The 22,232-nt window shown below is 36.8% G+C and overlaps 2 protein-coding genes across 6 annotated transcripts in view; one reads left to right on the forward strand and one right to left on the reverse strand.

Annotated features, from left to right (window-relative positions):
- The window catches only part of LOC127855998 (serine/threonine-protein phosphatase 6 regulatory ankyrin repeat subunit A-like), a 282,105-nt gene that overhangs the window by 15,022 nt on the left and 244,851 nt on the right, over window positions 1-22,232 (reverse strand). The window lies entirely within an intron of this gene.
- LOC127855999 (E3 ubiquitin-protein ligase TRIM33-like) overlaps window positions 15,912-22,232 on the forward strand; it is a 193,066-nt gene continuing 186,745 nt past the window's right edge. For 2 of the 5 annotated variants that reach the window (XM_052391935.1, XM_052391938.1), the window contains exon 1: window positions 15,912-16,334. In XM_052391935.1, coding sequence (XP_052247895.1) covers window positions 16,006-16,334 — 329 coding nt within the window. In that variant the 5' untranslated portion in view covers window positions 15,912-16,005. Of the gene's footprint in view, window positions 16,335-19,137; window positions 20,373-20,915; window positions 22,063-22,232 lie in introns of all 5 variants that reach the window. The other 3 variants (XR_008037809.1, XM_052391941.1, XM_052391937.1) reach the window with 3 other exon arrangements.

Genomic DNA, 22,232 nt, shown 5'->3' on the forward strand with positions numbered 1-22,232 from the left:
AGTGCAAGCGTTTAACAGTGTGTACATAGAAATCAATATCTTTGGGGCTAGTTTATTTCCTTAGTGCATTATAACATCCCCTTGCATCTGTGTAGGAACTAGACATAAGAATCTGGCATACAATGATAAGAAGGATCCTCTTTGATGAAGGTGCTGCAATCGCTTGAATGGTATGTCATTGCTGTAATTGATATTCTAACTTTAAGCAGCACATTTACCTTTGTTATCAACTACTGTGAGACTGGCCCCTTTAGAAATGAGATCCTGAACCACCGGAGTTAAACCCTGCTTCGCCGCTATGTGTAGTGGCCTGTAAAACATAGAACACAATGAGATCCTGAACCATCGGAGTTAAACCCTGCTTAGCAGCTATGTGTAGTGGCCTGTTAAACATAGCACAACAGGAGATCCGGAACCACCGGAGTTAAACCCTGCTTAGCAGCTATGTGTAGTGGCCTGTAAAACATAGAACACAATGAGATTCTAAACCACCGGAGTTAAACCCTGCTTCGCCGGTATGTGTAGTGACCTGTCAAACATAGAACACAATGAGATCCTGAACCACCAGAGTTAAACCCTGCTTTGCCACAATCTGTAGTTGCCTTAAAACATAGAACAACATGAGATCCTGAACCATCAGAGTTTAACCCTGCTTTGCAACTATGTGTAGTGGCCTGTAAAACATATAACAACATGAGATCCTGAACCACCGAATTTAAACCCTGCTTTGCAGCTATGTATAGTTGCCTGTAAATAGAGAATACTTGGTTGGTGCTGAATAAAGCGAAGTTTATTTTGCGAGGCTTAGAAAATCTGAACCACGAGCCTTGTCGAGTGGTTCAGATTTTCGTGCCGAGCAAAATAAACTTTGCTTTATTTGGCACCAACCTAGTATTCTATTTATCCCATAAATTTTCTTAGTCTTAAATTATTTCTTTAGAAATAGTATAGGAAGATAGAACTACACGGAAAATCCTAAAGTTATTTTAAGCAAACATTGTTTTATTATTTTAATCTTGCTGAGCCTAATACATTACAAAAAGATCAGTAACTAACCTGTTTTTCTGTTTATCATACCTCTACATCCCCGATAATAAAGTAATAATGAAAAAAACACACTAAACAACTGCAGCTTTAGCGTGAAAGAACATGAATTGTGTCGTATGACGTGTTAATAATGACGTCACGAGTATGCGCACTTAATATTTGTAAATAATGTTTTTTTTTTGCTTTTTGAGTTGCATTTTGTGTTTAAAATATATTACATCTTGGTATCAAATTGTTTGTTTTGTTGAATCTGATTCGATTTTACTAAAAATGATTACTTTATAGTTGATTCCGAATAATTTGACCATCCTCCGCCGTGCGTGACAGCTATATTTCAGCATTGCCGAAATAAAGGAAAATATATACCACAGTGGTTTATTTCGACAATGCATGTCTGATGATAGGATAAAACATAAAACAACATAAGATCCTGAACCACCAGAGTTTAACCCTACTTCGCCGCTATGTGTAGTGGCCTGTAAAACATAGCACAACATGAGATCCTGAACCACCGGAGTTAAACCCTGTTTTGCCGCTATGTGCAGTGGCCTGTAAAACATAGAACAACATGAGATCCTGCACCACCGGAGTTAAACCCTGCTTAGCAGCTATGTGAAGTGGCCTGTTAAACATAGCACAACAGGAGATCCTGAACCACCGGAGTTAAACCCTGCTTAGCAGCTATGTGTAGTGGCCTGTAAAACATAGAACAACATGAGATCCTGAACCATTGGAGTTAAACCCTGCTTCGCCTCTATGTGTAGTAGCCTGTAAAACATAGAACAACATGAGATCCTGCACTACCGGAGTTAAACCCTGCTTAGCAGCTATGTGAAGTGGCCTGTTAAACATAGCACAACAGGAGATCCTGAACCACCGGAGTTAAACCCTGCTTAGCAGCTATGTGTAGTGGCCTGTAAAACAAAGAACAACATGAGATCCTGAACCATCGGAGTTAAACCCTGCTTCGCCGCTATGTGTAGTGGCCTGTAAAACATAGAACACAATTAGATTCTAAACCACCGGAGTTAAACCCTGCTTTGCCGCTATGTGTAGTGGCCTGTCAAACATAGAACAACATGAGATCCTGAACCACCAGAGTTAAACCCTGCTTTGCCACAATCTGTAGTGGCCTGTAAAACATAGAACAACATGAGATCCTGAACCATCAGAGTCAAACCCTGCTTTGCAACTATGTGTAGTGGCCTGTAAAACATATAACAACATGAGATCCTGAACCACCAAATTTAAACCCTGCTTTGCAGCTATGTGTAGTGGCCTGTAAATAGAGAATACTTGGTTGGTGCTGAATAAAGCGAAGTTTATTTTGCGAGGCTTTGAAAATCTGAACCACGAGCCTTGTCGAGTGGTTCAGATTTTTGTGCCGAGCAAAATAAACTTTGCTTTATTTGGCACCGACCTAGTATTCTATTTATCCCATAAATTTTCTTAGTCTTAAATTATTTCTTAAACAAGGGACAAAATTGTCACAAAACCAGGTTTTTATTGTGTAAAAAAAATCTGATAAAGGGAGAAAACTCAAACTGAACTTTTGAAATGAACAAACAAAATTAACCCCCTTTGTAATTTTTTTTTTTTAAATATATTTTTAGTCGTGGCGACCTTGACATTGGAGATATTGACGTGATTCTTTCGTGCGACACACCGTCCCATGATGGTGAACAAATGTGCCAAATGATTTTAAAATCTCACAATGAATGACATAGTTATGGCCAGGACAAGCTCATTTATGGCCATTTTTGACCTTTGAACTCAAAGTGTGACCTTGACCTTGGAGATATCGACGTAATTATTTCGCGCAACACACCGTGCAATGATGGTGAACAAATGTGCCAAATGATTTTAAAATCTGACAATGAATGACATAGTTATGGCCCGGACAAGCTTGTTCCTCCCGCCCGCCAGCCCGCCAGTCAGTTAGCCAGCCAGCCCGCCCGCATTCGCCAATCTAATAACCAGTTTTTTCCTTCGGAAAACCTGGTTAAAAATAGTACAGGAAGATAGAACTACACGGAAAATCCCAAAGTTATTTTAAGCAAACATTGTTTTATTATTTTAATCGTGCCGAGCCTAATACCTTACAAAAAGATCAGTAACTAACCTGTTTTTCAGTTTATCATACCTCTACGTCCCCGATAATAAAGTAATAATGAAAACAACACACTAAACAACTGCAACTTTAGCGTGAAAGAACATGAATTGTGTCGTATGACGTGTTAATAATGACGTCACGAGTATGCACACTTAATATTTGTAAATAATGTTTTTTTTTGCTTTTTGAGTTGCATTTTGTGTTTAAAATATATTACATCTTGGTATCAAATTGTTTGTCTTGTTGAATCTGATTCCATTTTACTAAAAATGATTACTTTATAGTTGATTCCGAATAATTTGACCATCCTCCGCCGCGCATGACAGCTATATTTCAGCATTGCCGAAATAAAGGAAAATATATACCTAAGTGGTTTATTTCGACAATGCATGTCTGATGATGGGATAAAACATAGAACAACATGAGATCCTGAACCACCAGAGTTAAACCCTACTTCGCCGCTATGTGTAGTGGCCTGTAAAACATAGAACAACATGAGATCCTGAACCACCGGAGTTAAACCCTGTTTTGCCGCTATGTGCAGTGGCCTGTAAAACATAGAACAACATGAAATCCTGCACCACCGGAGTTAAACCCTGCTTAGCAGCTATGTGTAGTGGCCTGTTAAACATAGCACAACAGGAGATCCTGAACCACCGGAGTTAAACCCTGCTTAGCAGCTATGTGTAGTGGCCTGTAAAACATAGAACAACATGAGATCCTGAACCATTGGAGTTAAACCCTGCTTCCCCGCTATGTGTAGTGGCCTGTTAAACATAGAACAACATGAGATCCTGAACCATTGGAGTTAAACCCTGCTTCACCGCTATGTGTAGTGGCCTGTTAAACATAGAACAACATGAGATCCTGAACCATTGGAGTTAAACCCTGCTTAGCAGCTATGTGTAGTGGCCTGTAAAACATAGAACAACATGAGATCCTGAACCACTGGAGTTAAACCCTGCTTGGCAGCTATGTGTAGTGGCCTGTAAAACATAGAACAACATGACATTCTGAACCACTGGAGTTAAACCCTGCTTAGCAGCTATGTGTAGTAGCCTGTAAAACATAGAACAACATGAGATCCTGAACCATCGTAGTTAAACCCTGCTTAGCAGCTATGTGTAGTAGCCTGTAAAACATAGAACAACATGAGATCCTGAACCATCAGAGTTAAACCATGCTTCACCGCTATGTGTAGTGGCCTGTAAAACATAGAACAACATGAGATCCTGAACCATCGGAGTTAAACCCTGCTTTGTAGCTATGTGTAGTGGCCTGTAAAACATAGAACAACATGAGATCCTGAACCATCGGAGTTAAACCCTGCTTAGCAGCTATGTGTAGTAGCCTGTAAAACATAGAACAACATGAGATCCTGAACCACTGGAGTTAAACCCTGCTTCACCGCTATGTGTAGTGGCCTGTAAAACATAGAACAACATGAGATCCTGAACCACCAGAGTTAAACCCTGCTTGGCAGCTATGTGTAGTGGCCTGTAAAACATAGAACAACATGAGATCCTGAACCATCGGAGTTAAACCCTGCTTGGCAGCTATGTGTAGAGGCCTGTAAAACATAGAACAACATGACATTCTGAACCACTGGAGTTAAACCCTGCTTCGCCGCAATGTGTAGTAGCCTGTAAAACATAGAACAACATGAGATCCTGGGCAGAGCCTATGCTAATAAATAAGGTAGATCAGAAAAATCACTTTTTTATGGAATGCACGTTTAAATGCCCATGGGAACACATTTTCAAAATTCATGCTCAATATTGAAATATAGTCACACAAAATTGGTACGCAATGGTTCAATTTTTTGTTTCCTTTTAATATCCATTTATCAGCAAAATATTTTTACTGTGTTTGTAGTAGGACATCTGATCAATTATTAATTTCTCAATCATACATCTCATAAAATCCAATAGATGTAAATGATCTTTATCATTCAGGGGCGGGATTAACGAGAAATCCAAGGGAAACACAATTTTGCTGACTGATTTTGGACAACCTTATGTGCATAACAGGTTGACAAACATTCTGACAAAGTTTCATCAAGTCATAAATGCGTCATTAATGTGGCCAGCAGAGTGGTAACAAGCTTAAAGGGGACAGCACACAATAAATGACACACAATGAATGCCTGAAGCCGGCCATAAGGTGACCGTTCAAGCTCACCATGAGCACTTCATTTTCAGATGAGCAAAAAAAAATACCTGGCAAGTTGCAACTTACGTTTTCATATCATTATTTGGCTTGTTTATCACATTTTGGTCGTCTATTTTGTCCAGCAAGATTAAGGCCACCTCTTCATGCCCCTGGAAAAGACAACAAAAGTTTTAAGAATTGAACTCCATCCATATTAAATGATGTTCTTAAATAATCTAAATTTCAAAAGGTCACCATCATATAGTGGATATAGTGACCTCCTAGCGACCAGGAGAACACAGGTTCAATCACCACTGTGAGAGTGTTCTTTAGATATACCCAAAGACACCAAGTACTGATTTCACGCAGGAAACGGACTCTATAGAGGGTTTCAAAAAGCCCTAAGCTTTAGATGAAATCAAGCTAAAACAAATGTTTAAACTAATGTGAAACACTATGTCCCTGTATATGACATTTGACCTTGAAGGATGACCTTGACCTTGACCCTTCACCACTCAAAATGTGCAGCTCCATGAGATACACATGCATGTCAAATATAAAATTGCTAGCTTCAATATTGCAGAAGTGACATTACATGAACAATTTTGACCCATATATTTGACCTTGAAGGATGACCTTGACCTTGACCTTTCACCACTCAAAATGTGCAGCTCCATGACAAACACATGCATGCCAAATATCAAGTTGCTATCTTCAATATTGCAAAAGTACTCATAAAATGAGCGATTTCGGTCACATATATTTGACCTCTGACCTTGAAGGATGACCTTGACCTTGACCTTTCACCACTCAAAATGTGCAGCTCCATGAGATACACATGCATGCCAAATATCAAGTTGCTATCTTGAATATTGAATTATTGCAAAAGTGTACATTAAATGAGCGATTTTGACCCATATATTTGACCTTTGACCTTGAAGGATGACCTTGACCTTTCACCACTCAAAATGGGCAGCTCCATGAAATACATATGCATGCCAAATATCAAGTTGCTATCTTCAATATTGCAAAAGTTATTGCAAATGTTAAAGTTGGCGCAAACCAACCAACAGACCAACCAACAGACCAACAGACAGGGCAAAAACAATATGTCCCCCACTACTATAGTGGGGGACATAAAAAGTTATGGGCAATGTTTAAGTTTTCAGACAGACTGACGGACAGTTCAACTGCTATATGCCACCCTACCAGGGCATAAAACCACAACATATTAACTTTCGTATGGAAGGTTTGTAGTTCACAACAAAATTAGGTATCTATAGCAACAGTTACGAGAAGTTAATACGTCCTCTTCAATTTTTAAAATATTTAATACTGACAAACTTACCAACAAACTGACTGACTGACTGACCTAAAGAGTGACTCAAACATGGCCCCTTTCAAACATCTTTCATAGGCACTTACAAATTATGTCTCGATTTTGGTCTGACATAAGACACTTACATGCATGCAAGCATAGTGCAGTGCGGTATTCTGTGTGTCATCTATGATAGTCAGATCAGCGTGACTCTGTAACAGCAGCTCTGAAATCAATGGCAAACAATTGTCAGAATTCCATAAAAGTGGAAGTGTTGTCCCTGCTTAGTCTGTGCGGATTGCACTGGCTAATCTGGGCGTACACTTTACCCACAATGCCCATATTCAACAATACATTCTTAGACTTAACAATTAAACAAGATGTGTTTGTGAAACACTATTTTCCCCCCACTATATTTGACCTTTGACCTTGAAGGATGACCTTGACCTTATCCTTTCACCACTCAAAATGTGCAGCTCTATGAGATACACATGCATGCCAAATATTGACCAAGTTGCTATCTTCAATATTGCAAAAGTTATGGCCAATGTAAAAGTTTGATGCAAACAAACCAACAGACAGGGCAAATTCAATATGTCCCCCAGTATAGACTGGGGGATATAAAAAATCTTAGGCTCATTAAAAATACCTCAGAGATTGCATATATACAGGCTACAAATGGTGCTTATATCTTCATTGGTCTAAACAAATATTTGTTTAATTATAGGTGTTAACTGTAATGATAGACATGAGTAACAATTAGTGTAAGTTTGCCCTATTCCCTTACAAGGTTAAATGTAACTCTTCATTTGTATATAAATCAAGCAAAGTAAACTTGAGCTTTGTCACACACGTGACGAATACCCCCACAAGCCGCATTGACACAGAATATTTTGCACGTTGTCTTCACAAAAAACAGAGAACACCATGCTCAATGTTTAAAACATACTAAGTGACCCCGTGACCTAGTTTTTGATCTGGCATGGTCCATGTTCAAACTTGGCCTTAAGATCATCTCAAACTGACAAAGTTTGGTGATGATCGGATGAAAACTACTTGAAATAGAGAGGGGACACCATGCTGAATGTTTAAAAAGAGGGCCTGAAAGGCCCAAAGTCGCTCACCTGAGATAACAAGATATTATTGGGATAAATCTTCTGACAAAGTTTCACGAAGATCGGAAAATAAATGTGGCCTCTAGAGTGTTAACAAGGTTTTACTATAGCCATATAAGGAAAATACCCCCGCCCCCTGGCAGCCATGTTTCTTAACCAACCAGCATCATTTTTGAACTCGTCCAAGATATTATCTTAATGAATCTTCTGACCAAGTTTCATGAAGATCGGACAGTAAATGCGGCCTCTAAGAGTGTTCACAAGATTTTACTATAGCAATATAAGGAAAAATGCCCCGCCCCTTGGAAGCCATTTTTTCAAGCAAACATAATTATTTTCAAACTCATCCAAGATACCTTTGAGACCAATCTTCTGACCAACTTTAATGAAGATTGGACTACAAATGTGGCCTCTAGAGTGTTAACAAGGTTTTACTTTAGCCATATATAGCCATATAAGGAAAAATGCCCCGCCCCTGGTGGCCATGTTTTTAAGCAACCAAAACCATTTTCGAAATCATCCAAGATATCATTGGGACAAATCTTCTGACCAAGTTTCATGATGATCGGAAATAAATGTGACCTCTAGAGTGTTAACAAGGTTTTACCATAGGCATATAAGGAAAATAGCCCCACCCCCATGGTGGCAATGTTTTTCAACCAACCGGCATCATTTTTTATCTCGTCCAAGATATTATTTGGATGAATCTTCTGACCGAGTTTCAGGATCGGACTATAAATGTGGCCTCTAGAGTGTTAACAAGTCAAATATTAACGCCGCACAACGCACGACGCATGACGAACAAAAGGCAATCACAAAAGCTCATCATGAGCACATTGTGCTCAGGTGAGCTAAAAAAACGCACAAAGTGACCCCGTGACCTAGTTTTCGGCCCTGCATGGCCGATGTTCAAACTTGGCAAAGAGATCATCTAGATAAATTTTCAGACCAAGTTTTGTGAAGATGGGATGAAAGCTACTTGAACAAGAGCACCGCCTTGCGGGTGCAGATCGCTCATCTATTTTTCTTTTTATTTAAAGGCGATGGGAACTATCTAAATTTCAATCACAAAGGAGGAAGGGGTGGAGTGAAGAGGGGTGTATAGTGTGGGGTGTGGTAATTAATAACATTCTCTTCCAAAAATGCAAAAAAAAAATAAAAAAATTGGGGGGGGGGGGATTCTTGGGTGGGATGGTTGGACGGTATTTCAAAAATAAAATAATGAAAATAAATATTTGTGTTTTTTAACCATGTTTAAAAAAATATATTTTTTTGTTGGGCATGGGGTGGGGGCGGGTATAGTGTGAGGGTGTGGTTGTCATTTATTAAATCTTTAAAAAAAAAATTAAGGGGGGATTCCGGGGCGGGCATGGGGGATGGTTTGGGTGGAGTCTTTTGTGGTATGTCAGGTAAGAGTTGTTTTGTCAAAGTACCGATCAAATTTAATCATAAATAAAGAAGTTATGGCAATTTTAGCAAAATTTAATAATTTGACCTTGAGAGTCAAGGTCATTCAAAGGTCAAGGTAAAATTCAACTTGCGAGGTACAGTACCCTCATGATAGCATGAAAGTATTTGCAGTTTGAAAGCAATAGCCTTGATACTTTAGAAGTAAAGTGGATGTAAACACAAAATTTTACCATATCTTCAAAGTTACTTAGTAAAAAAAGGGCCATAATTCCGTAAAAATGACAACCAGATTTATGCAACTTGTCCTTTACAGTTCCCTTATGATAGTTTGCGAGTGTTCCAAGTACGAAAGCAATATCTATGATACTTTAGGGATAAAGTGGACCAAAACACAAAACTTAAAATTTTCAATTTTCTAGGTATAACAAGAGCACATAATTCTGTCAAAATGCCAGTCAGAGTTACATCACTTTGCCTGCACAGTCCCCTTTTGATAATTAATAGTTGCAAGTATAATAGCAATAGCTTTGATACTTTAGGAATAAAATGGACCTAAACACAGAACTTCACCAAAATTTTCAATTTTCTAAGTATAAAAAGGGCACATAATTCTGTCAAAATGCATGCCAGAGTTATCTAACTTTGCCTGCCCAATCCCCTTGTGATAGTAAGTAAGCGTACCAAGTTTGAATGCAATAGCATTGATACTTTATGAGAAAAGTGGACCTAAACGCAAAACTAAACCGGACGCCGACGCAGACGCCGACGCCAAGGTGATGACAATAGCTCATAATTTTTTTTCAAAAAATAGATGAGCTAATAAAAGAGTGGACAACATGCTGAATGTTTAAAATGAACTAAGTGACCCCGTGACCTAGTTTTTGACCCGGCATTACCCATATTCGAACTTATCCTAGACATCATCTAGATACAACTTCTGACCAAGTTTGGTGAAGCTCAGATGAAAACTGCTTGCATTAGAGAGCCGACTACATGCTAAATATTTAAAACGCACTAAGTGACCCCATGACCTAGTTTTTGACCCAGCATAACCCATATTCGAACTTGACCTAGACATCATCTAGATACAACCTCTGACCAAGTTTGGTGAAGATCGGATGAAAACAACTTGAATTGGAGAGCGGACACCATGCAAAATGTTTAAAACGCACTAAGTGACCCCGTGACCTAGTTTTTGAACAGGCATGATATTCGAACTTGACCTAGACATCATCTAAATGCAACCACTGACCAAGTTCGGTGAAGATCGGATAAAAACAACTTGAATTAGAGAGCAGACACTTAATACAGACCCCTAAACTTCGTTTGTGGGGGTATAATAACTATTTGTACAATTAGTTTGATATTAAAAGGAAGGAAATCACCTGAAATGAGGAAAAAATCACAACCCTTTTAAATTTAAGTTTTTAAGCCCAGTTTTCCCAAAAAGCGTCTCATATCGACCGTACCGACGGAGCTGAGGTGTCCCTGGGACATGAAAAATTCCATAGAAGCAGAAAGAGTTGTCACTGATTAGCCAATTGTACTGCACAGGCTAATCTGGGACGACATTTTACGCACATGCATTAAGCCCAGTTTTCACGTACCGACAGAGCTGAGGTGCCCCTGGGAAGCTGCCAGCATGATGGGAGTCCTGCCCAGCTTATCCACTTTGTTCACACTCGCACGGTGACCCAGAAGTAATGTCAACGACTCCACTTGGTCCCTGAACGAGGCTGCATGCACTGGAGTCCTGCAATGTTAACAATAATCCCATTGTATGTTTCCTATGTGCATTGATGGTTGTCATTTGTTTGTCCTTCTTTCGAGAAATAACAGAATAAAGTTAAAACGTTATACTGGGAAACAACAAATAATGATGACAGTCCCGTGCATTTTACTTTGATGCCATGCTATGATTTTTGGGATTCGATGACACACATGTTAAAAAACAATTTTAAGTCTGACCCATATGTCTGACATTTTAATGCGACAATTTGATTCCATGTTTCACTGAAGTTGTTTACAAGTCTGTCCATTTAAACATTGAGCCAGTTTATTTGCGCGATGAACGATTACAGTCATGAACATGTTCAGCATTTTTACACTTTGATACGGTCAGTTAACATCATGTGTAAAAATATGACATTATTATTATGACCTTATAAACAAAAGATGCCATACTAAGACAACATAAAAACTGGATGCTATAAACAAATTAGTTTATCCTTTGTCATTCAAAATATCCCGCTTAGACTGATTTTGCATATGATTGGCAAGAATGATAATTTTAAGCCAAGACAATTTGATGGGCCTGTCTATAAACAAGAGGGCCATGATGGCCCTGAATCGCTCACCTGACTAACCTTGCTACATCAACTTAAATTCTATCAGACCTATATACAATCCCAAGCCAGATTTCATTAATTAAGGGGTGTTGCTGCAGTTTTGCTGATTTTTTTCTATCTATTAACTTTTGCTCAAATTTTTTATTCAAGTACTACATACAAATACTATATGAAAAATGAAATAAAAGCATAGGGTCACCGGCCTTGTTTTGATTTTATTCACCTTTATATAACATGTACTTTTTCATTAAAACTGAAAAATCTCTGATTGCATAAAAATGATTAATAACCTATGAAATTGGCAACATGTAGATATTATATAAGCTAATATATATCATATACCATTTAATTAAACCACAAACAACCAAACAAAATGGAGAACATAAGTTAAATTTTAAGTAATTTAATTTTTATAATTTTTATGTCACCCAAAAAAACATCAATTTTTTACTATTTTAACCACAAAAATGGAATTTAAAAAGTTCTATCTAATAACTTTTTGCAAAACTGCTCAAATATGTTCATTTACGTATTGTTATCATAAGACAAAAATAAAATAAGGGGGTCACCGTACTTTTTACAGAGATTTTTTTGTTTAACTATCCCTACCGTCTGTGTCAAATTTCATACAATACAGCAATTAGGCGAAACCGGTACATAGACTGTTAGAGATATGCAAAAAATTATATATTGTTTACAATCTTAATTGGGATCACAACGGCACTAATACAATATTTAATCACAAACATAAGACCATACAGTATCAAACTCGACCTTAATCATCAATAACAGGGACTTGTTGACAGATTTCGGCATGTTTTAAAGTTTCTGATTAAATACTTAAAATTGATTAATGTAAACAACAGGACTAAAGAGCTCAAGAAAAAAAAGAATGAAATAAAAGAAAGACAAGAAGAATTTAAAAAAGTTAACCGCACCTGGGATTGAACCACTGAGTACCTATTATGAACCTACTCGGTCATTAATTTGTGATGATTCTGATAACAAAACTATTGGGTTGTGATAATTATATCGGTGTTGCTATAAATATATCCTCGGTTAAATAAACTGCCGCAACACCCCTTAATACATTCTGACAAAATTTCATTAAGACATGATGAAAACTGTGATCTCTTTCATCTACACAAGGTTTTATTAGAATTTGCCCGGTGACCTAATTTTTGACCCCAGATGACCCATATACGATCCAAAATCAGATATTATTAAGATAAACATTCTGACCAAATTTCATAAACATCTGATGAAAACTGTGACCTCTATTGTCTACACAAGGTTTTTCTATTATTTGACCTTGTGACCTAGACTTTGACCCCAGGTGACCCAAATACAACCCAACACAGATTTCATCAAGATAAACATTCTGACCAAATTTCATAAAGATTGGATGAAAACTGTGACCTCTATTGTCTACACAAGGTTTTTCTATTATTTGACCTAGTGATCTAGATTTTGACCCCAGATGACCTAAATACAACACAACCCAGATTTCATCAAGATAAACATTCTGATCATATTTCATAAAGATTTGATGAAAACTGTGACCTCTATTGTCTACACAAGGTTTTTCTATTATTTGACCTAGTGACCTAGTTTTTTAACCCCAGATGACCCAAATACAATTCCAACCCAGATTTCATCAAGATAAACATTCTGACCAAATTTCATAAAGATTGGATGAAAACTGTGACCTCTACTGTCTACACAAACAAATTGTTGACGGACACACGCACGCACACACGCACGCACAACGGACGCCTGACATCACACGGTCACATAAGCTCACCATGTCACTTCATGACAGGTGAGCTAAAAAGACAAGATTATAATAAAACACAGGTTAAGCAGGTTTTTCTGTCCACTGATGTCTGTCAAATTGTAGTTGTACTGCATATAATCATTAATTTAACAATTCATTACATCTATAATCCAACTAACTCCCAACTAACTCATAAAAAGCCTTTATTTCTCTTTGTTTACTGGCTCCATCAGTACTTCTGCGATATGCTTTGCTTTACATGTACACAAGCCACGTCTTAGTTGGTAATTAGTGTTATTTAAATTTGTCAATTTACTTTTGGATCGGCCCCCCCCCCTGGACCTACATCACTTATTGCATTACCAACAACTCACCTGCCCTTACTGTCCACAAGATCCACTATGGAATCACCAAGAGTGTCCAGAAGTAGCTCAGTACAGCTGTCGTTCCCATTAGATCTGTGCAATAAAATCAAAACAGAATAGTACAGTAAAGTTATCAACAGCAGAAATGTTTGTCATACATTGTTGAAATCAATTTCTAAATGTCATTTAGAAGTTTTTGGTCATTCGATGGCATCACTATTTAACAACTCAAACAAACTTAAGGATGCTGTGGTGTAATGCATATGGTGTCCGCCTTGCAACCGGGAGGTCACGGGTTCGATCCCCACCGTGGGAGCGTTCTTTAGATCTCCCCCAAAGACACCAAGTACTGGTTCTAGGCCCAGGAAACGGACTCGAGAGCGTTTATATAAGCTTTCGACGCAATCAAGCTAAAATAAATAGGTTTAAACTAAACTCCTGTGGTTTCAGGCCTAAGGCCAAGTACGCCAAACTTGTTGGTGATACATACAGCCAACCCAAAAAAATGTGGGGATATATATAAATTCCACTTTCTTGAGGACTGCAGATATTTAAATAAATAAATAAATAAAGTAACCAAATTTTATAGTTTTGTGTGTTTTGTTTGTTAAAGAGAATTATAAAGATGTTTATTGAGTGTAAAGCTGTCAATAGTACCTTACATTGGAATGAAATAATGTCCGTTACCGTAGAACACGGATGCCCCCTTATTTTATTGAAAAATCAACTTACGCCCAACACAGATTGAAAACTGTATATATTTTTTCTCTAAAAGATGGGGGCATAATTCCAGTAATGTATAAAATATCAATACCAAAATATGAAGGTGCATACTTTCACATGCTCGTTGATATATTTGCACACTGTCATCGCTTTACAACAGATGTTATAATAAAGAAATGCACTACACAAACAAGTGGGACAGACAGAAGGACGGACAAGGCGGAATCCATATGCCTAGCTCTCATAAAGTACGGTAAACAAAGTCTGTGGTTGAAAAATACAAATCTTAATCTTAATGTTACAATTTACAAATCCTTGTATGGACAAAATCAAGAAAACCAAATGAACAGAAAGAAAAGAATCTTGAAATATTGTAATCATACTGGATTTTCAGTTCAGCATCTGATAAAATAAAATAAAAACAATGGTAAAATTTAACTCACACAGCACAATGCAAAGGAGAGAAGGTGTTGCCAGTAAATTTTCGATGTTCTTCATTTTCCAATAGCAGATCCACACACGCCTCATGACCTGCGAATCAAAATGACACTTCTACAAAGTATGTTAAAACAATATGTTTCTTGGTTTATTAATTTGATTCCAATAAATTCAAAAGTTTTTCAGTCACATCATGGAAGTCTGTTAACTCACTTGTACTTTTTGTATGCAGGCTGACCAAACTTTGTTTACCAGTACTAAGTGCACATGTATGAGTATCAGGTTCGTATTTGCACAGTCTTGCAATCTATAATTACCATTATAACATGCAAAATGGAGTGGGGTGTAGCCCAGTCTGTCGTGGATTTTCTCCACTGGTCCCATCTGAAATAAAACAATAGTAATATTTTAGTTATAATAATGAAATAGTGTAATAGTATTTTTTTCCGGGTTGTAAGACGCAACTTTTTTAAAGACAAATCATAACTGCTGGTATTCCCTTGTGCGTCTTATCAATTATTTTAAAGTCAGAATGTTTTATTAGAAGTCAGAATTGAAGCCAGTAAAAACCCCATTAAGAAGCCAATGTCAACACCATAGGCATGATCTGAAGAAACTTAGTACAGGACCAACAAACAATTTCAAATGCCAATTAAGTACCAAATCATTTGTGAACTTTTTAAAGTTTTCACTACATACATATATGGAAAACAAGTACCACTCAGGAATGGGAAAGTTTTATTGTCAATTTGTTACAACTAGATTGTTAACTTTTGCAGGTACTCTCTAATAGATTTCTCTTTTTTTTCATTCCTCAATTTAAGATTGAGTGTTTATTTTTACTCAATTTTAATTGTAATCTACATTCATATTTGACATCAAAACTTATTTAGTTCCCTGATATTAAACTCATGCCATGAGTGAAAATACACTGTGTTTTTCTGTCTATGAATTGGTTATCAATAGGACTATTAAAATTCAACAGCATATACAAACTCTTTGCTCTACACTTTAGACCATATCATGTTGTAAACATTTTGCTTATAAACCCGTTACTATTGGTAATAAGATAAGGGCACTTGAACAACTAAAGTAGAACACGCTACACAATCCCATGTCTGGATAAAACCTGACATGGGTTAGTAAGTTGGAATTTCAAGGTTTAAATTAGCAACGAAAGAAGTTATCAATAGTGACAAAATGGCTTCTTATATGGAGAGTTCGATTCATAGAGGATCAGAATCATTCTTTGACTTTTCTTGCTTTACATGTCAGGAAAATGACAGAAACACTGAGGCTGATTTTTACTGTGAGGAATGTTCTCAATTTTACTGTAGCAAATGTGTTGAGCATCATAACTATCTTTACAAGAAGCATGCAATTTTGGACAAGAAAAACATCAGCCAGTGGCCTGAGACTGATGTGTCTGAACAAGAGATATGTCAGGTGCACAAGAAGGAAAAGCTGACAGGATTCTGTGAGGACCACAGTCAGCTGATATGTCATGCCTGCCATGTCCACAATCATCAGTAAGTAAAAAGGACTGCACTCTATATAAAGATTTTTTGTGCACATGATTTTTATTTATTTCTAATTGACAATCAACCTGTGTACAGAGACCAGTTCAGGTAAGTGGTCAAAATGGCTGATTTAGGCTACAGTCAGGTTACAAGCATAGCAATATACAGTACAACCTTTGTGCAGAGGCAAGTCAAAGGGGTGGTCAAAGTGGCTGATTTAGGCAAGTGAATGCTACAGTCAGGTAACAAGTATTGCAATATACAGTACAACCTATGTACAGAGACCAGTCAATGCAAGTGATCAAAGTGGCTGCTTTAGGTAAGTGAATGCTACAGTCAGGTAACAAGTATTGCAATATACAGTACAACCTATGTACAGAGACCAGTCAAGACAAGTGGTCAAAGTAGCTGATTTAGGCAAGTGAATGCTACAGTCAGGTAACGATCTATTGAGTATTGCAATATACAGTCAAACCTATGTACAGAGGCCAGTCAATGCTACAGTCAGGTGACCACATTTTAGATTGTTGGGCAGCTTATAGGATCAAAAGCTTTGAAAACCTCATGTGTGCACAAACATCATTTTCATTCAAACAAACACAAGCTTAGCACGTCTTATCTTTTCGTTCATAAAACGTGAAATACTTGTGTTTCAAGCTCAATAATATTTCATCATTTATTAATCTGATTCCATTTCAGTGTAAGCTAGAAAGTTCAGTTAAAAAATGATACAAAATGTTATTTTAAAATCCATATTTAATTATGCAATAACTACCTTTACTTATAATTTAAATGGAGATAATTATTTAAAGCATTCTATGATAATTATTTTATAAAGATTTCCCAATAATTATCCCATTTGAAGTACCACTGCCATCACAATTTTCTAAAAAATTTCTAACAAGTTTTAGAAAAGGGCGAAAATATACTTTCAATTTGCGAAAAACAAGTGGCCAAATCGGATTTTCATTTATTTTTCACTTAAAAAAATATCATAAGTTACTCGACTGGAAACCATTCCTGCGTGCGGGAATCTCAAACATGTATACGCCACAAAATATTCTGAAGATCTAGCCAGTATAACCTCCCCTTGGTTGAGTCTAATAGGAAGAAATAAACGTATTATCCAATCAGAACGCATTAATTGCCACACATGAAAAGTGTGTCTCTAATGCCCGCATGCTTCAATTGAAAGAGTTGTTATAGTTTGAAGCATTTGAGGGTTTTAGATTTGTTTGGTTTAATGTTGCTTATCCGTGTGTATGTATCCGTTTATTCTGTATCAACACTGTGATAATTAATTCGTGATAAACAAGTATGGTGTCCATGGATGCTCATAGTAATTAGTGGTAAAGTTATTTATTTAAGCATTATTTTCATGATTGCGCTAACCAACAATGAAATTAAATGAAATTAAATAAGACAATAGCAAACAACGAAGATAATATTCATCTTTTTAGAGTACAAAATCTGGAACATTACGACAACAATACTCATTATATTACTTTTAATGGCAAACATTAACGCAGGGGAGGCTATCCAGTACACTGAAAGTACGGGTTACAGTAAACTATTACAATAACACAAGACCACTTTAACTGTTTGTTGCAATGTTTTTTTAAGCATGTATCCATGCGCAGTTTGTTACTTGTCAATTGTCGCGGCTTAATTGGAGTAGGGTCAAACTGTCATGCATAGCAACCTCGTTGTTTTTAGCTTAATTGGAGTAGGGTCAAACTGTCATGCAAAGCACCTCGTTGTTTTTCTTACAATTACACCCAATTACACTAGACAGGATGGGTATCACTTATTGGACTGTTTGTTGCGATTTTGGTGTATTGCACATTCAGATTATCCCGCTATTTTGGAACTAAACATTGAATGTGAAAGACCCATTAATGACGTAGAGTTAATTTTACAAAACAATTGTTTTGTAAACCGTTTCAAACAAAGACAAAAACTAACACATTTTCAACATTTATTTCATTATAATACAACTATCGATAGCAATAAGCGACCACTATCTTGAAGACCACCATGGTGTGAATGCCTGATAAAATCAATAATTAGCCGATAAATCGCTGATAAGGTGTCATAAACAACACTGGTACACACGAGAAGTAGAATCGGATCGTTAATTGGGGGCAATAAAGGGATTAGCGGTGGTAAGTGTTAGCGAAACAGAGCTTGAAAAGCGAATTTTATTGGGAACCTATAGACCTTACATCGTTTTTTACGAATGTCGGGACAAATCGTCTCATATCGGGACGCCGGGACAAAGGGCCCAAAAGCGGGACTGTCCCGCCGAGATCGGGACGTCTGGCATGTATGTTAGTAAATATGTATGCTAGAGTCTTGATAGTGAAGTAGAATCTTGGCAAATTTACATACTGTTATGATACCATTATATTATGTAGATTTTTTATGGAAAGCACACATAAATATGAATGAAATAACGTTCCCTTTCTTTGCATTGGTATTGCATGGTAATAATTTGTTAAGAGATACACACTACGTAAATTAATTGTATATGCATTTTAGACTAGGATTTAAAAATGGCTACAAAATGGCTCTTATTTTTAAAATGGCGAAAAAAGGCAAATATGGGTGGCAAACAAAAATTTCATCCAGCGAGAGCCCTGATATGATTTGTTGTCAAATCATAAGAAGTAAAAGTATCGCTAGATATTGTTCGGAAAAAAAATTCATATGACCAAATAATATGCTTAAAATCAATTGTATACCTACCAATATTAACAATGCTTGACAAAACGCATACATAATCCAACTTTAAGTGTGTTTGTTTTTGCAGGTTATGCAGTCATGTGGTTCTAATAGCTGACAAGGTGAAAGACCTCCATCAAAATAGAGATTTCGAACAGTTGTCAGCAACTCTTGATACACAACACCAGCAGTTGATAAAGAAGAAAGATGACTTTGAGGAAAATTTGAAGTCTCTTGAGAAATCTTACAAGAAAATTCTGGAAGAAATCGATGCTTTACGAAAGACTATAAATGACGCTTTGGATCAACTGGAGAAAAATACCAAGAAGGCTTTGGACACATTGTTGGTCAATGTGAAGACATCTATCAGAAATGACATTGAAAACTGCAATAAGTCCATAAAAAATATATCATGCTTACAAGAAAATTTGCTGACAAGTAAAGACAAAAAAGAAGCACTGAGTTTTATCAAGTACAGAAAATGCCTTGACCAGTCCCTCAAGGTAGAAGCATCTTTACAAGATATGACAGCAAATAATGAGAGGACAATAACCTTTAATCTTGATAGAACCTTCCAACATACCCTGTCCGCTCTATCTGAATTGGGACAAATACTGAGCACAGTTAAACAATCACAAGCCACTAAAAGGACAACACAGAACACAAATACAAGACAGATTACACCTAAAGCATGCAGCCAGTCTGACCCCGGAAACCAAACAGCTTCAAGATTAAAGGTAAACACATCCATTTCAGAATCAAGTTCATCTAGACACTATAGCCCTGGAAATCAAAACAGTCATCTGCCCAAGTCAGGCCTGATATCTGATCCTGTATCAAGCTCATTACACCAGCTGGTCCAGGGACATCAACCAGGTGCAGTAAGCAAACCTGATCAAATCATCAAAGTGAAGAGTAGTAAGAAGTACAGTGTGAAGATTGAGGGTGAAAAAGGCATATGCTACATAACTGGTATCTGTGAGACAGCTTCTGGAGAACTCCTCATCACAGACTGGCAAAACAATAAAGTGAAGCTCCTAGATCAGACCTACAAGGTGGTGGCCCACTGTGACTTGCCTGGTGGACATTTGTCCATGTGCAGCATTGACTCCTGTCTGGTGGCTGTTACTGTGGATTACAAGGAGGTCCACTTCATCAGAGTAATCAATAGTAAGTTGATAAAGGACAGGATACTGAAGCTCAAACATGAATGCTGGGGTATTGCCCATCAGCATGGTAACCTGTACATAACAGATGGTGATGCTCTGTATCATTATACTCTGGATGGAAGACTGGTGAGCAAGATGTATAAGGATGAATCAGGTAAATTTATAGATAATAATTATAATTAGCATTATTCTAATGTTCCAAACAGTTGGGTCCAGGTTTCTACCGTCATTGAAATTAAGGAGTTATAAGCTTTACATACCAGTAATCTTAGCAACCAATTGTATGTTTTGTGAAAAATTAGCTTAACATGTTGATCCAACATTTAATTTTGTATGCATATTCACAAATTTTTATCACAAGTTAACAATTTTATATTGAAGTTAAACAATGATGTCTTTGATAATTATTCCCAAATTTAAACATGTAACCAATGTATCAAAATAAAGAACTACAATATATGTCATTCAGAATACAACTGGTCTCTATGTATAGTTGACATTTGATGTTTTTAATTTCAGCAGTGTTTTAGTGTAATTTCATGTTCATTAATGTTATTAAGTGTTTTATTACGTAGTATATTCTACAAAAAAGCTGAACTTTATTACATGACAGGACCATTAGACTTTCATTTTTTTATCATTTCCTTTATTTCAATATAATAACAACATCTTATCATCACTGTCTTCTATACCACAGTGGCCTCCTGTGCAGTGAGTCAAGATGGTGACAGGATATATGTGACCAACGCGTACAGTAAGCAGCTGGTCACACTGTCCAGGGATGGCACAGTGATCTCCACCCTGACTGTACCTGACCTGAGCTTTATATATAAACTATCTGGCCTACATGTGACAGATTCAGGACAAGTTCTGATTTGTGGAGACTATGCAGGCAAAATCTTCCAGGTTGACAGGGATGGTAGACAGATACTGGCAGAGGTGGTCACAGTGAATAATGGTGTGTCTCACCCTATATCTGTCTACTACAGTAAGCACACACGCTCAATCATTGTAGGAATGTGGAAAAATAATGACATTACAGTGTTTAAGGAACAGTGACTGTTGCAGAAGGATGATTTATAATCATTCATTATAATTTACACATTCATTTATACAGTCCTCATTTTAAAATAGTTGAACTCTTAATAAATTGTATATGAGACCTGTTGCAATAGGACATATTCAATATTCGCTGTGTAAAACCCTCACATGTACAACTTTACCATAAAACCAGTCTTTATCAACCTGGTATGATATTATGATATATAAACTGAAATATGCTCACATATAATTTGAAAAATAAATAAATAGTTAGTTTCATCGAAACTAGATTTTAAAGTGATTGTACAAACATTTCTGAACCAGTTTATCAATTGTTTTTTTTTTTGTTTTTTTTTTTGGGGGGGGGGGGCAAATAACTTATCTCATTGTTAATAAATATCATCTATTGATATCGTTCATGAGGTGCATGATATTTATATTTTTATGAACATTATGTGTGAGTGTGTCAAGTATTGTTCAAAATTTATATGCATGTGAGTATAATATCTGACAACAATTATCATTTTCCAAATCACACATCAAAGCAAAACATATGAAACTCCGCCACAAGTAATGTCAAAATAAAAGGATTTGCAATCAAATAATAGTCTGATCCAAAAGTCCCTTAATCAACATAAAAAAATCAGCAACGTTACATTCTCAATTAACCCCATGCCAGCAGAGATTATTGACCAAACCTTTCTAACAATCCTCGGTAAAAACACGAGATAAACATAAGTGAAAGCTTTGTGCATTAAAATTACTCTCTTTAGAGACAGGGCAGAATTTCCTGAACTTCCAAGGTCCTCTTAATGTCCTGCTTGAAATAGCCCACCTCCCCCCTGCATTTGCAGTTCAGTTTTAAGACCTAGTTTTCCAACCATACAAGCTTTATCACATATTATAGTCCCAATATGCCACAGTCCAGGTTCAAAATTAACATCCACAAGAGCAATAACAGTGAAAATATGAA

Source organism: Dreissena polymorpha, chromosome 13, assembly GCF_020536995.1.
Source record: "Dreissena polymorpha isolate Duluth1 chromosome 13, UMN_Dpol_1.0, whole genome shotgun sequence".
NCBI classification, from domain to species: Eukaryota; Metazoa; Mollusca; class Bivalvia; order Myida; family Dreissenidae; genus Dreissena; species Dreissena polymorpha.